This window comes from Sparus aurata, chromosome 5, assembly GCF_900880675.1.
Source record: "Sparus aurata chromosome 5, fSpaAur1.1, whole genome shotgun sequence".
In the NCBI taxonomy this organism is placed as follows: domain Eukaryota; kingdom Metazoa; phylum Chordata; class Actinopteri; order Spariformes; family Sparidae; genus Sparus; species Sparus aurata.
In genome coordinates, this window is record NC_044191.1 from 35,997,992 (window position 1) to 36,012,001 (window position 14,010).

The 14,010-nt window shown below is 40.5% G+C and overlaps 1 protein-coding gene across 1 annotated transcript in view; it reads right to left on the bottom strand.

The window, feature by feature from the left end:
* Positions 1–13,358, bottom strand: part of LOC115581333 (GTPase IMAP family member 8-like) — a 30,725-nt gene extending 17,367 nt beyond the window's left edge. Inside the window, exons 1-4 of the mRNA XM_030416340.1 lie at positions 13,290–13,358; positions 11,305–11,358; positions 10,516–11,160; positions 10,380–10,412 (exon numbers count right to left, since the gene is read on the bottom strand). Of these exons, the coding sequence (XP_030272200.1) occupies positions 10,380–10,412; positions 10,516–11,160; positions 11,305–11,358; positions 13,290–13,308 (751 nt within the window). The 5' untranslated portion in view covers positions 13,309–13,358. The remainder of the gene's footprint in view (positions 1–10,379; positions 10,413–10,515; positions 11,161–11,304; positions 11,359–13,289) is intronic.
* Between the last annotated feature and the right edge of the window lie 652 nt (positions 13,359–14,010).

Here is a 14,010-nt window from a genome sequence, read left to right on the forward strand (position 1 = left end):
GAAATGGAGAGCAACCAAAATGTCTGTAACGTTCTCTGATGATTATAAACATTGATTACTCCTGATACGTTCAGTATACAGGTCGACACCAAACCACATGATGTGTTGTATAATGTGTTTATGTGTTTACAGCTGCTAATGTATTTAACGCTGTTACTGTGATGACATATGACAGTTAAATATTTAATCTGTCTATAATAACCACATCCTGACATGTAACTGTGATTTTTGATAAACTAAGTACTAATAATAACAATCATGACACAAAATTAACAAAGACTGCAGATCAAGATAAGAAGCTGCAACTGGCAGTGAGCTGCTTTCTTTTCTGTTAGCAGTGAAGTGACATAGTCCATGACAGAACATTATAAAATATGATAATGTATAAAATAACATTTAATGGTAAAAAAAAAAAAAAAAAAGTACAGTTGCAGTAGACTTCTATTACAAATATCATATTATATTATAATTAAACGAATCAAGACAGATGTCACATTTACATGTCAGGGTGTGGTTATTATAGACACAGATTTAATATTTAAGTGTCATTTATCATCCCCCCCGACCCAAAATGGTTTTAAAAGTACACCACCACATCCATCCCCCACACTTTTGAAAAGCTTGCTACACCTCTGGGTGCAGTGACTGTGATTTGAGCGCAGCAATGACGACACCTCTAACTCATGAACTGAGGGAAGTTGTACTTAAGTTGCACATCATTTCTTAGCGACTTCCTTTAATTAGGTTTCAGTTTGATAATCAAGTGGCTAAATATGAGAACAGTTGTCACGTCACAAAACGTGTAAAACCATGGGTCTATCAAATCCAGTGTAAATGTTATTATGGTGCAGTCGACACTGACAAGTCTATTACAGAGCCTGATAGTTAATTAATGAGTGTTTCCTTTGTCAAAGTTTTGTTGAAGTTCTGTTCAAGTTTTCAATTTGCAATGTTATGAAATTGTATTAATAATATTAAAATGTATTTCAAAATAATACTTTGGCCTCTTTTCTAAGCATGTATTGGTATATAATACTGTTATGTCCATGAAAAGTACTGAAACAGATGTATATGCAACAAAAAGAGGCAATTTATTATTTGGCCGGTAAAAAAATGTACTTGGCCGGTAGATTCTTTCATCTACCGGTCCCCTTGGCAGGTGAGCCAAAAAGTTAGTTTACAGCCCTGTTGTTTCATGTTCATTGCTGGATTTATGGAAAAACATCAACCAATATTTTCTATATCCATAATTATTATAATGGATAATTAAAAAAGACTTTCTATACTATAACGTAAAAGTGTAATGCAAATTTTTTTTTTTGAATTTTACTCAAATACAAATACAAATACTTTTCCCCCCTCAACAAATACAAATACAGATACAAATACCGGCTGCTTTGCACACCCCTACTCGCATGAAAAGATATTAAAACTGTGACGTGTTAACAGCGCTAAAGCCAGAATTAAATCAGCTTTTAGCAGCTTTACTGCTATAGCTGTCGATTGCCACGAACTGGCGATAGCTATGCTAATTTCTTTTAGCCCGTCAATGAGGTTTTACATTATATGTTAACATTAAGCTAGCGGACTTTATGCTTATTGATACTGGCTGTGTGTGTTTTGAACGTTGTTTCAAACTATAATCTGGGTTTAATTGAACATCTTTGATGCTAAAATTTATATTGCCGCTTAATATAGGCCTATTGCTTTACTCTTTATTTTATGTATGCCATTTTTACAGTAGGGCAGGCTAATCTTCAATTTAGAGTGACAAATTGCCTGCCATGTCTCCCCTTAAGGCTGCAACTAATGATGAATTGATGATGTACCCTCCGAATCCATTTAATTTTTTATTACAATTTAGCTTAAAGTTTAATTATTCATTAAAAAATAAACTAATTCAACACAGGTAACCACTTTTTCTTTATTTCTTTGATGGCTCAGATGAATGCTCTAGTTGAATTTGTGTTTTCACCATTTGTATCTATACAACCAATGTGTTTGTGATTAAATTGTGTACAAGAGCACACAGTTCTTCATAGATCAGGCCTCTTAATTGTGCTTTCTAAGTGCACCAGATTGATGCATTTAACTTTAAAATGTTAAAAAAAATCTTACGGGGGAGCATGCCCCCCGGACCCCCCTAGAGGGTCCGACATCCACCCACCACAGTCTCACAAAATCCTGTGGGGAACACTGATAGGGATTAGAGTTGTCAAAAGTGTCTAAACTCAAAAAGTATCGATACTAAAATGTTGTCTCCAGATACGATACTCATTTTCAAAAGTATCGATACCAAGGAAGCCAAGTAAGGAACACCTAAGTTCATTTAGTTTTTATCAGGTTGCCTAATATTTAGATGTGCACAGCATACAACCTCAAAATATATTGTTATTGTTTATTTTATTTATTTATTTTTTGCACTACCTCAGACGTGAAACTTGTTATCATAGTTGTGGTTTCTGTTTGCACAACTGTCTTTTATTATAAATATTTAACGTGTGGTTCACAGAGATGTTGTAACGGAGGTTATTTTTGCATTTTTCTTGTTAATAAAAATACTTCCTTTTAAATGTTGGGGTCTTTTTTTATCCTTGTGGTATCGAAAATGGTATCGAGTATCGAATATCTTCCTGAGTATCGGTATCGAGTTGAAAATTTTAGTATCGTGACAACCCTAATAGGGATTATTGCAAAGGGCGAATTTGCCAAAATGTCAATGCAAGAATGTCAGATGCTCCTATTTCATTGTTAAAAACTTTGAAATTTTTATTCTAACTTCTTGATGTGATACGTGATTAATACTCTCAAAGTGCACTAGATTAATTCATTAACATTGCAAATGTTCAGAATTTTCTTCCCCCGGAGCCCAGACACCCAGGCATTTTTTCATTTTTTTCAATCTGCTGATATTTTAATATCCAGTGATTACTCAAATATTGAGGGAATAATTGTTAGTTAAAACTAAGTGAGCTTACAGTAAAAGCAATAAAAACAATGATATCCTTCAAAACGGGGGGAGGGGTGCACACTCCCCAATGCATAAAACCTCAAGCCCAACACATTTACCAAAAGCTGGCAGGTCCGCTGACACACACACACAGTTTACCTTTTTAAGCCAACTGCAGCGAGTGGGGAACGGAGGACGGAGAGGGAGGCAGAGGGCAGGAGGAGAGGGGCGGGGATGTTACGCTATAGGTTCGGTAGACTCGTTATTCTCCGCTTTTCTACAATGATTGGCTAAAACTGCTTCACCACAGTGCTGCATCGTGTTGTCAGACATGAGTACCACACGTGCACATTTGCCACAAAACTCACATGTTCGCAGCTTTTTGCGTATTTTAGAGGGGCGAGTCATACCAGCGTATTTAGATGTCAAACTGCGTACTTGCTACGCAAAAGGCGTACAGGTTGGCAGGTCTGCACTACGCTCAGAATTGAGTGGGCGCGATGGCGGAGAGCCAAGAAACTGTCCGCAAAAGACAGACAATGTCCAAAGTTTGGGATCATTTCACACTTAAAAAAGAAGATACACAGTGCAGCATGTCTACTGCAGAGCAGAACTGGCGTACCACAACAGCATGTCAACAATGATTCAACATCTGAACGGAATGCATCTGGTTGTTAACACCAGCTCACCTAGCGTCACCGACACAAAGCTAACGTAAACATCTCTCTATAAAAGCAAGGAATCTCTGTCTGTGTGTATGTGTTTCTCAAATATGTCTGCGGATCAGGATCAGACTGACCTGAGAGTTTCAACATGGCTGCTGCGTGGTTTAAGGGTGTGCGACGTTGCATTTATTTGGACTGCAATGATACCCTTAATAAATTGTTTCATTTAGTAATTTACCAATTCCACTAGCATTGTCAACCATAGCCACGTGCCCACCAGAGCCAATCACTGCAGAGCCCGAAACAAGCGGATTTATACCTGCAGCGGCGCGAGCTGGACTGGGGTTTTGCCGGTGGTTCGGTCCCGTTCTGTTCTGTGCATTTAAACTGACTCTTGTGGATTAATGAGACTAAATGAGTCCAGACCGAGTCCATTTGTGTCTGAGGAGATCCGGAGACGCGCAGACAACAAAGTGGAATCGGAATCTGTTGATGTTCGTGTGTTGTTGGCTGCTAGCCGCTAGCCCACCCACACGGCCCACCTCCCGAGTCGACGGACCAGACGTGCCGGCACGTCCAAAACCGGACTTATGGTAAATAAAGTCCGCCATGCTTTTCCGCGAACATTGCCGTCACGTGGAAGGAAGAAACGGTAAAATCGGGCTTTTGTCACAAAAGTGTCCGCAGTAGAGATCGCGAGTTTTCAGAGTTGAGAGATTTGTGACATTTAGTGTGTTTGTAGTGTATAGTTAGTGTGTTATGTAGTGTTTGGTGTAGTGTGTTTAGTGTGTAGTGGAGTCGGTTTTTTTTGTGTTGTGAGTGAAAACAATGAGGAGAAGCTGAATGTGGAGCAGGCAGTGCAGATCTTCATTGAGCTGAGGTATTGCCTGCATTTAAATATAGTTACATATAACTTTGTAAATTTCAAAAACTTATGTACAAATTTAGCAAACAACAATTTATATTTGCATTATAAGTAATTAAATGATTCCTTAAACATATTTGTGGTTTTCACAGTAAAAAATCTCACTTTTTCCTACTCGGATTTGATGTTTTTTGTGATTTTAGGTCTATAGTGTTAATATAATATGTCAAAATGAAAAAAAAAAATAACTGTACAGTCACACATGTGAGGTTGTGCTGAAAATAATGACACCAAACAAGGCAGGGTAAATTCTTAAAGTTTTTACGGTGAAATATAATGGTAAAATCAAAAATAGTCGAAAACTGCCAATTATATCCCTGACGTCCTTCAAACAGCCTCATTTGGCCATCCATGAAAAAGTTACTTAACCTCCCACCTTTCTATAGGAATACATGCTTCCTACGGGCAATGCACTAGTTGATGTTAATTTGCTAATGCTGATGCTAATTTAACGTAGCCTTCCATCGCTAGTTAGAGCGTATGGTATAAGGCTGTAGCCTGATCGCTACGTCACCATGACTAGATATCATGTTAATATGTGGAAACTAATTTGTGTTAAATTGCAAGAGAGTAATAGACACAGTGTTGGGAAGATTACTTTGGAAATGTAGTTGGTTACAATTACAAGTTACCCTGTTGAAAATGTAATAGTAGTGTAACTATTTCAATTACTTTCTCAAAGTAATGTAACTAATTACATTTGATTTCATTTTGATTACTTTTCTTAATTTTGAATGAAATCTCTCAACTGCTAACCATTTTCACATTTTAAGACCTATAGTGTGATAAACCTTTCAGTTCAAAGGTTTAACCATATATTATGAGTCTGACCTTAGGCCTGTGCTGAAGGAGGCTCACTTCCTCACTAAATGGAGCAACAACGGGCTGATTTCAGCCAAGAGGAGCAGGTTGTTTTAATGGAGAGAGTATGAGGATACAAAAAGCCTGATCACAGCCTGAAGCAACAGTGTTGCTGCAAATATGACAAGAGGAGGCTGATTTTAATTTCTGACAGCTCTACATTGAGCTGCTTTTAAATATGAAGCTTTAGAGCAACAACAACTGTTGTTTTGAACTGTGTTTTATTGTTTTCATATATTTCACTGATCGCAATTATAAAATGCCAGTGTGTGTTTTATTGAAAGCTAGGCTGGGTGTGCGTATGAAAATAGGTTACAGTGGGTTTTTTAGGTGCTGTAGCTACAAGCAAATCTCATGTTGTCTCTGTACAAGACATTTTTAAATGTGAGAACACAGAAAAGACTACTCAAGATTTGCGTTTGGGCAACACATAACAGGCGAAACAAATAATTTATTCATGGCCACATTAAGTTAAATTATCTGTCCTGCTGCGAGTGCACAACTTCTTTCAGTGGTGACTGACTGTATATAAAAGTAAATAAATGACCTCCTGACGCGAGTCAGATCAACAGCTGAGCAGCGTATCCCCTCAGCTGAACATCTGTAGGCGGAGACGCTCAGAGAGAAAGTAAACAGCAGCGGATCAGCGCGATCTCTCCCTCCGTACAAATGCTCCGTTCTGATCCAGCTCCACTGGACTTTCAAAGTAAAGGTCACGCCAGCTGTAAATGAGTTAAATAGTGACACAGCGGCGCTTTTATAGCCGATTTTAAGCTGAAAGTCTGAACAGAACCTGGTCGGGACCAGGTTATGAGCTAACCATAAGTTACCATGGTGATCTAGCCGGGTTAAAAGAGAGCCACCTTTGTAATACAGGGATACGATTTTTCATATGTAACTTAAGTTGTAATCATTGAAATTTCCAAAAGCAACTGTAATTTAATTACATATTTTCTCCCAGTAATGTAACGGATTACAATTACGTAAATTGTGTAATTAAATAATGTAACGTCGTTACATGTAATTCGTTACTCCCCAACACTGAATAGACAACACCAAATAACTCCACACACACACACACACACTCAACTCGTCTCTCTCACTCTTCCTCACACACGCGTGCGCACACTAAAGGCAGGAACACACCGGCCCAACCGTTGGACGTCTGAAGCGTTTGGGGAGACTCGGACGAGGTCGGTAACAAATATGTTTGGTAAATGGTCTGTATTTTTATAGCGCTTTTCCAGTCTACTGATAGCTCAACGCGCCGTACAGCACATGCCACATTCACCCATTCACACACACATTCATACACTGATGACGGAGGCTGCCATGTAAGGCGCCACCTGCTCATCAGGTTCAGTATCTTGCACAAGGACACTTCGACATGCAACATGCGAACTGGTGACCTTCCGATCACTAGACGACTCTCTCTACCCACTGAGCCACAACCGCACTCTCCGCACTCTGGTGTGTTCAACTGTGTCCAAAGCTTTCGGAGCCGCGCGGACATTGTCGGCTCCGGTTCAGCATGCGAAGTCTTAGGAGGAGGGCTGTTGGACGTCTGAGCCATAGGATTCTCTGATTGGTTGTGTGCCAGCTGAATGGCCGTTCTGATTGGCGGTGTGCTAGCGAATCAGCGCGGTTTGTGGGAGGGGCGGAATACTGTGTGTGCTTTGTTTTTCTATGCACTCCGTTCCGTCATTCCCCGTTTTCATGTTTTGGAGTACTGGCACGAGACAAGTTAGTCTGTTCAGGACGAATTAATCTGTGTTCGTTTGGTAATGCCTCGCTGCATGTTTAGTATGCAGCTGTTTTTGTTCTGAAATAGTTAAGTTTTGTTTTGATCAAAAGTAAAGTGAGTTGCGTGCATAAACCTCTAGTCCAGCATCTTTTTTATACACAACAAAAGCGCCACCCGTTTATTGCATCTCGCGCAAGCGCAGAATGTACACGCTACTGTGGAGCTGGCAGCACGTCGAAGCGGTGTGTTCAATGACACTTTTTTGCCGAACGGGTCAGATGAGAGGCAACAGAGTGGTCGGATAAGGCAGTTGGACGTCTGGGTGGTGTGTGGGGGGCTTAACAAACACACACCTTTACTCCCGGTGTTAGGAATAGTTGGAATAAATACCTGTATGTTTTTTTCAGGAATACAAGCCAATTGCTTGGTCTATTTAACAGGCCTGTCATTTTTGTTATGCATTATTTGGTACTGGTGTTTAATAATGAAAAATTATTTTTTATTAGATGGATAATCGGTAGAATACTTGATTCTAAAAATATTCGATCGCTGCAGCCCTAATTAATTGTAATAAGTGAAGCACCGAAAGTGTAATGTCTGGACTTTGCAATTTGTTCAGCTGATGTCTACAGCACAATGTTGTAATTTAATTCATTGTGCCAACAGGTTCAACTATGCTGTGTCATATTATCCACAAATGACCAAATTATTTATCTGTTTGACTATTTTACACGAGAAATTACATTTTAGAGAAGAGGAACTCTGAAATTTCTCCAGAGACATATTTTTATTTTATTTAGACATATTTTGTTTAGCGTGAGAATAAGCAGAAAGATTCAAACATACGTGCTTCAGCTTCAGTCAAACTCAGATGAGGAATCTGTTGTACATCCAGAGACGGTAAAGAACCAAGTACAAATATTTAATTACTGTACTTAAGTAGATGTATCATGTATCTGTACTTTACTTGAGTATCTCTGTGACTTTCCCTCCGTACATCTAAAACAACACAAATACCTGATGGATTATTTTTTATTTGGCGTCATCAGGCCGCCTTCCCAGCATCAGCAGAGTCTGTTTGTACTAGTGTTGTGTTGGTCGTGAATGTGTGTCGTTAAAACGAACAAAGCTTTTGAGTGAACGAAATCACTTCAAGAACTGATTCTTTCCTTTCTCAGTTCAGTTGAGCTCAGCCACGAGCATGCTGGCGGGGAGTGGAACTGCTGCGACTCACACAGAGAACTGTGAGGACGTGATTAACGTTCGTGCTGTGATTCGTTCATGATTCGTGAACCTACTGCACACAGAGAACTGTGAGGACGTGATTCTCGTTCACGTACTGTGCTGAAAGTGGCGCTGTGTCACTCACTCAGTCAGAGCAGAGGAGTTGATTCACGTTCAGTAACCGTACTGCTAAAACTAGCGCTGTGTTGCTAACATTTAGTAGCATCATGTTAAGTGATTTTACTGTGCACAGAGGACACTTTCACTGTGTAATAATTTTAGTGCATGTAAACCACTCAAAGCAGCGCTGCGTCTCCTGCAAATGATTGTGTACTATAGTCTGTGAACGCACCGTCTCTCAGTAAGTGAACGTGAACCTCAGGGCTGATTAATGAACTGAATGACGGAGCGTTTGGCTGCTTATCAGTTCAGGGACTTGGAGAGCACTGAACGATTCGGTGAACAAATCATTTTAATGAACGGATTCTAGAGATTCAGTACAGTAAAAGGAACTGCCGTTCCCATCACTAGTTTGTACATGAGTACCTGAACTTCTACTGGAGGAGAGGATGTGTGGACTCTTGACTACTCTGCGTCTTTGACATAATGTCAACACAATTGTTTGTTCACACTAGTGTTGCACGGTAAACTGATACTAGAAAGGCACTGCGGTACCCAGCCGTTACGAACAATACTTTTTAACATTTCATTAATAACGGTACTTAATGAACTTTGTGCGACAGCGGGGCAGCGTGTCTGTGTGTAGCTTCTCTCTGCTTCCTCACTGCCTGCAGAAAGAGTGGGCATGGTTTCACAGTGACAGACCGTCACAGAGCGACACAGACATGGCTGAAAGTGGAATGAGTGCTGCTGCCGACCGTCCGAGGCTCGTTGAAGAAGCACACGCACGGGTTGCCGACAGTAAGAGCAAACCCACGGACACCACAAAGCCCGTCTGTAAACAACGCTTTAAATCCATAATGACCAAGAGAGCCAACACGTCCAACTTGGTGACAGACATGCAGACTTGTTCAAAGAGTTTAAAGAGCTGCAGGTTAGCGATAGATACCATAAATATCACCCGGATGGAAGTCAAGCGAGGTTTCTGTTTGTGACAAGTGAACTATTTTCCCCATCAGAGCTGCAGGAGGCAGTCAGGGGTAAAGCTAACTGTTGAACAGTCCGATGTGGTTCCACATCTCTGTATGCAAACACAACGTTCACACTGGCAACATGAACTTTACCAGAACATGCACTGGTGTTCACAAGTATGCTGATCAGCAACATCACTTATACATTATCTATTTTAAGTCAATCAGTACTAGTAATATAATCATAGCATGTACATCTCTGTCAATAATTTATAAAATATATTGTAGTTTACATTATCAGAAAATGGTCTGATTAGAGCACAGACGTCCACCAGGTCTGGGTCATTGTGTTGTACTTTAGTGCACTAATGTAGTTGCAGGCTGATAATCCAGGGTTTGAACTTTATCAACATGAAATGCAAATTGCAAATTTCCCCTTTGTGTGACAAATAAAGTATTATCTTATTTTATGAATTGCCAGACCTACAGTTAATGTCATTTATGTTCATTATTTTCATGCTGAATACTAATACCATGACTTCTGATGATATTTAGTTTTCCGCCGTGGTATCGTTTCAATATTGGTAGATATTTTACGCAGGTATCGTACCAAAGTCATAATTTTGGTATCGTGACAACACTAGTTCACTCTCTGTTGATAATGTTAGTTCATTTCAATTCAATTATGTTTTAATCCAAAATTCTGGCTATATCTTACGTTCTGCCCTTTTCAACAATTTACATATGATCTGGATATTTTAAGGAAAATGCAGCATTAGTTCCTTTAATGTCTGCATGTATTTGCAGATGCAAAGTAGCTGAATCTGAATTTGAACTGTGGGATGTGTTGAGATTCCTCCTGGAGAAAATATGCCACCCAAAACAAATGCAAATGATTAGCACTGATACATTTACTTACTGTGAGTTGAAGTGATTCCTGCAGCATGCAGCCCTGAAAATGGTGACATCATTAATTTATTGCTTACTGTTCTAATATAATCAAAGATGATTTGTGTGAACAAAGTTTTCATTGTCAGAATTGTTTCTGTACTTACCAGCAGCTTTATCAGCACCGATGATGGATGTCTGTGTTTCTTTTAGTTTGGGGCTTTGATGATCAGCTGGTAAAGAAGATGTTGTGTCCTTGAACACATCACAGCTGACTCGATCTCCATTTTTCTCCTTTACGATTTGACCCAAACGTGTCAACAGCTCTGGAAGGTCAACGGTCTTCTGCCAAAGAAATCTGTATCTACACATTCTGATCATGTCTTCTATTTGAGGATCTTCCAAGTATCTTTCCATCAGACCTGGACTCTCCTCTCTGGGTGTTGATATCAGAACCAGTGAATGATCAAATGATTGATCACTGAAGAGGTTCAGGACTCTGCAGAGCTTCAGTTTGTGTTCCTCAGTGAAGTCTTCAGGCTGTAGAACCAGCAGGAACACATGAGGTCCAGGATCAGAGAGTCTCACACAGGTTCCTACATGTTCTCTCAGTCTGTCTTCAGACATGTTGGGATGCAGCAGATCTGGAGTGTTGATCAGAACTATTTCTTTCTCCTTTACCCGTCCTCTGAATCTCTGACAGCGGTCTGGTTCTTCCTCAGTGTTGAACTCAGTTGTTCCCAGTATGAAGTTCCCCACTGAACTCCTCTGAGACCAGCTGTTCCCCAGCAGAACCACCCTCAGCTCAGACACTGGAGAGAAAAGGCAGAAAAGGACAAACAAAGATTTGCATTTATTCAGTTATAGTTTCATTGTTGTTCAGTTACTTATTGACAGAATTACACTTTAAATACTGTAAACTCAGAGTTCTGATGACACAGTTCAGTTTGACTCACTGTTAGGTGGCAGGATCTCATAACTCCAGCTGCGCCTCAGAGGATACAGATTATCTGTGAATGTGAGGAAACAACATATGTTTACTTATTAACCTCTTTAATCCACTACTGACCTTCTCATGACACTAACACTGTCAGCATTCATGCAGTCCTCTACAACTTTGGACCACATCTGAAATAAACACACGGTAAACATCCAGAACAATCGAACATAATCATAAAGGGACCCAATCCCAGCAGTCAGACCCAGTCCTGAATGTGGTGGACCTGAACAGACCCAAACAACACAACACCAACGGTGGGAGCAGCATGATGATCCACTGAAAAAACAAGCCTGGAGTGATGAAGATGATGATGATGTAACCAGTCCACTTTGATCAATTTAACATTTATGTTCCAGAGATGGGTAATCAAGTTTGTGACTTTGACATCGCACACACAATGATTTGAGACTCGCCCTCAAAAGACTTGAGACTCGAGTCAGACTCAAGATTTGGGTCTCGTAAACAATCTTTGTTTTATTTTATTTATTTATTGGTCCAGCAACACTAAAAAAATGTCTGACAGTTTGCAGAATGAATATAAAGGATGCTGGATCGATCACATCAAACTCTATCAGGCACCTGATAGGTCGGTCACCTGGTCATGTGAAAGTTACCTCAGTGTCTGCTGCACATGTGTAGTACAGTGTGTTGTGCTGAGTTTCAATACAAAACACAAACATTTCTTTCAGGAATAAAAGTCAGCTGATGTTCACTGTTAAACAACACAGACAACTGTCCACAAAATGTTCTGTTCAGTAGCCAATAACTAATAATATAAGCCAATAATAAATTATATTTCATCATGATATTCATGCAAGGTAACATTAATGTCACACAAAGAAAGGTGCCAGTTTTCATAAATGGTAGATATCTCTTGGAACAAAACTGTCCATGTATTAATTTCACCACTTTATGGAATTGCAGTATAGTTCAGATAACTCCCCAACTCACCCAACCAACCGCATTATTAAATATGCAGATGACACCACAGTGGTTGGACTCATCCGAGGTGAGGACGAGACAGCGTACAGGGCCGAGGTGGAGGAACTGTCGCTATGGTGCTCAGACAACAACCTGACCCTGAATGTCCAAAAGACAAAAGAACTCATCATGGACTTCAGGAAGAACAGACATGACCACACCCCCCTCCTCATAAATGGAGAACAGGTGGAGACTGTCACCACCTTCAGGTTTCTGGGCACCCACATCTCCGCAGACCACTCCTGGACCTACAACATCAGGGCCCTGGTTAAGAAGGCTCAGCAGCGACTACAATTCCTGCGTGTCCTCAGGAAAAACAAACTGGACACAAAGCTGCTGCTGGCCTTCTATCACTCCTCTGTGGAGAGCGTACTGACGTCCTGTCTGGGTGTGTGGTACGCAGGCTCAACAGCCGAGGACAGGAAGGCGGTGCAGAGGGTCATAAACACTGCCCAAAAGATCATCGGCTGCCCTCTGACCAGCCTGGAACACATCGCCACATCGTGCTGCCTCAGGAGAACCAAGGCCATCACAGGAGACCCCTCACACCCTGCCTACCCCCTGTTTGATCTGTTGCCCTCTGGGAGACGCTACAGGTCAACAAAGTCCCACACCAGCAGGCTGACTGATAGCTTCTTCCCCTGGGCCATACCAACTACAAATACGAACGGATACACTTGACCCTACCAGGCCTGATCTGTCACCACCAGCTGGTGTTCTGCTGGCTCTGCACCCTTTGAAATAAAAACACTTCAAACAAATCAAACAGCAGTTCAGTGAAATGTCAGATTTTAAGATCGAGCTTTCACACTAGTTCCTTCACAAACTGCTTCCTGTGGTTTACTTTAGCGTCCTGCTAAAAGTCCTGTAGCGGATAATTCAGACATCACACTGTCTTATGTTGTGAATCCACCAAATGTAATATTCAGTCAAAGAGTAATAAAGTCTGACTGGACTCACCTGATGCTGCAGCCGCCATGACGTCACTCTGCTGGAAACATCAGAGACTGGTTCAGCTGGAGAGCAGCTGCTGCAGTAACAACCTGCAGGAGGAATGATCAGAACATAAACCATCTCACACACCAGCCTGTTTACAGAGCTCACCTTCACAACTCCACTGGGGATTCAACCCAACAACCCATCAGCTGGATACAGCTGAGAATGCGAAGTTCTGTACTGAAAATTACTTTATACTGAAAATTATTCTTACAATTTTACTTTTAAATCTATTGAATCATGTAACCTATGTAAATTGTTCCTGAGTCTACAGTATGTAGATTTTAAGGCTTTGTGCATAAATGATCTTTTAATATAGTTGAGTTTCCTTCCTAGATAAGAACTCCTACATCCACATCAGTGGCGGTTGGTGACTGAAAAAATTGGGGAGGACAGGAGGAAAACCAGTCCACGGTGTCATGTTATTTTATACAAGTCAACTACTTATCCCTACTTTCTTATATTCAATGAAAATTGAGCAATAAAACAATGACTTACAAGACTTCTTTAAAAAACATTTTATTAAATGGCTAATATACAAGACTAAAAAAATACCAATGTGTGCTCCTACCGGGATTTGATCCCTAGTCACCTGTGTGGCAGGTAACTGCTCTACCCACTGTGCTACCACAGCAGTCAATGTACGTACTTCACGACAGCACATGACATCACACTCATCACTCAT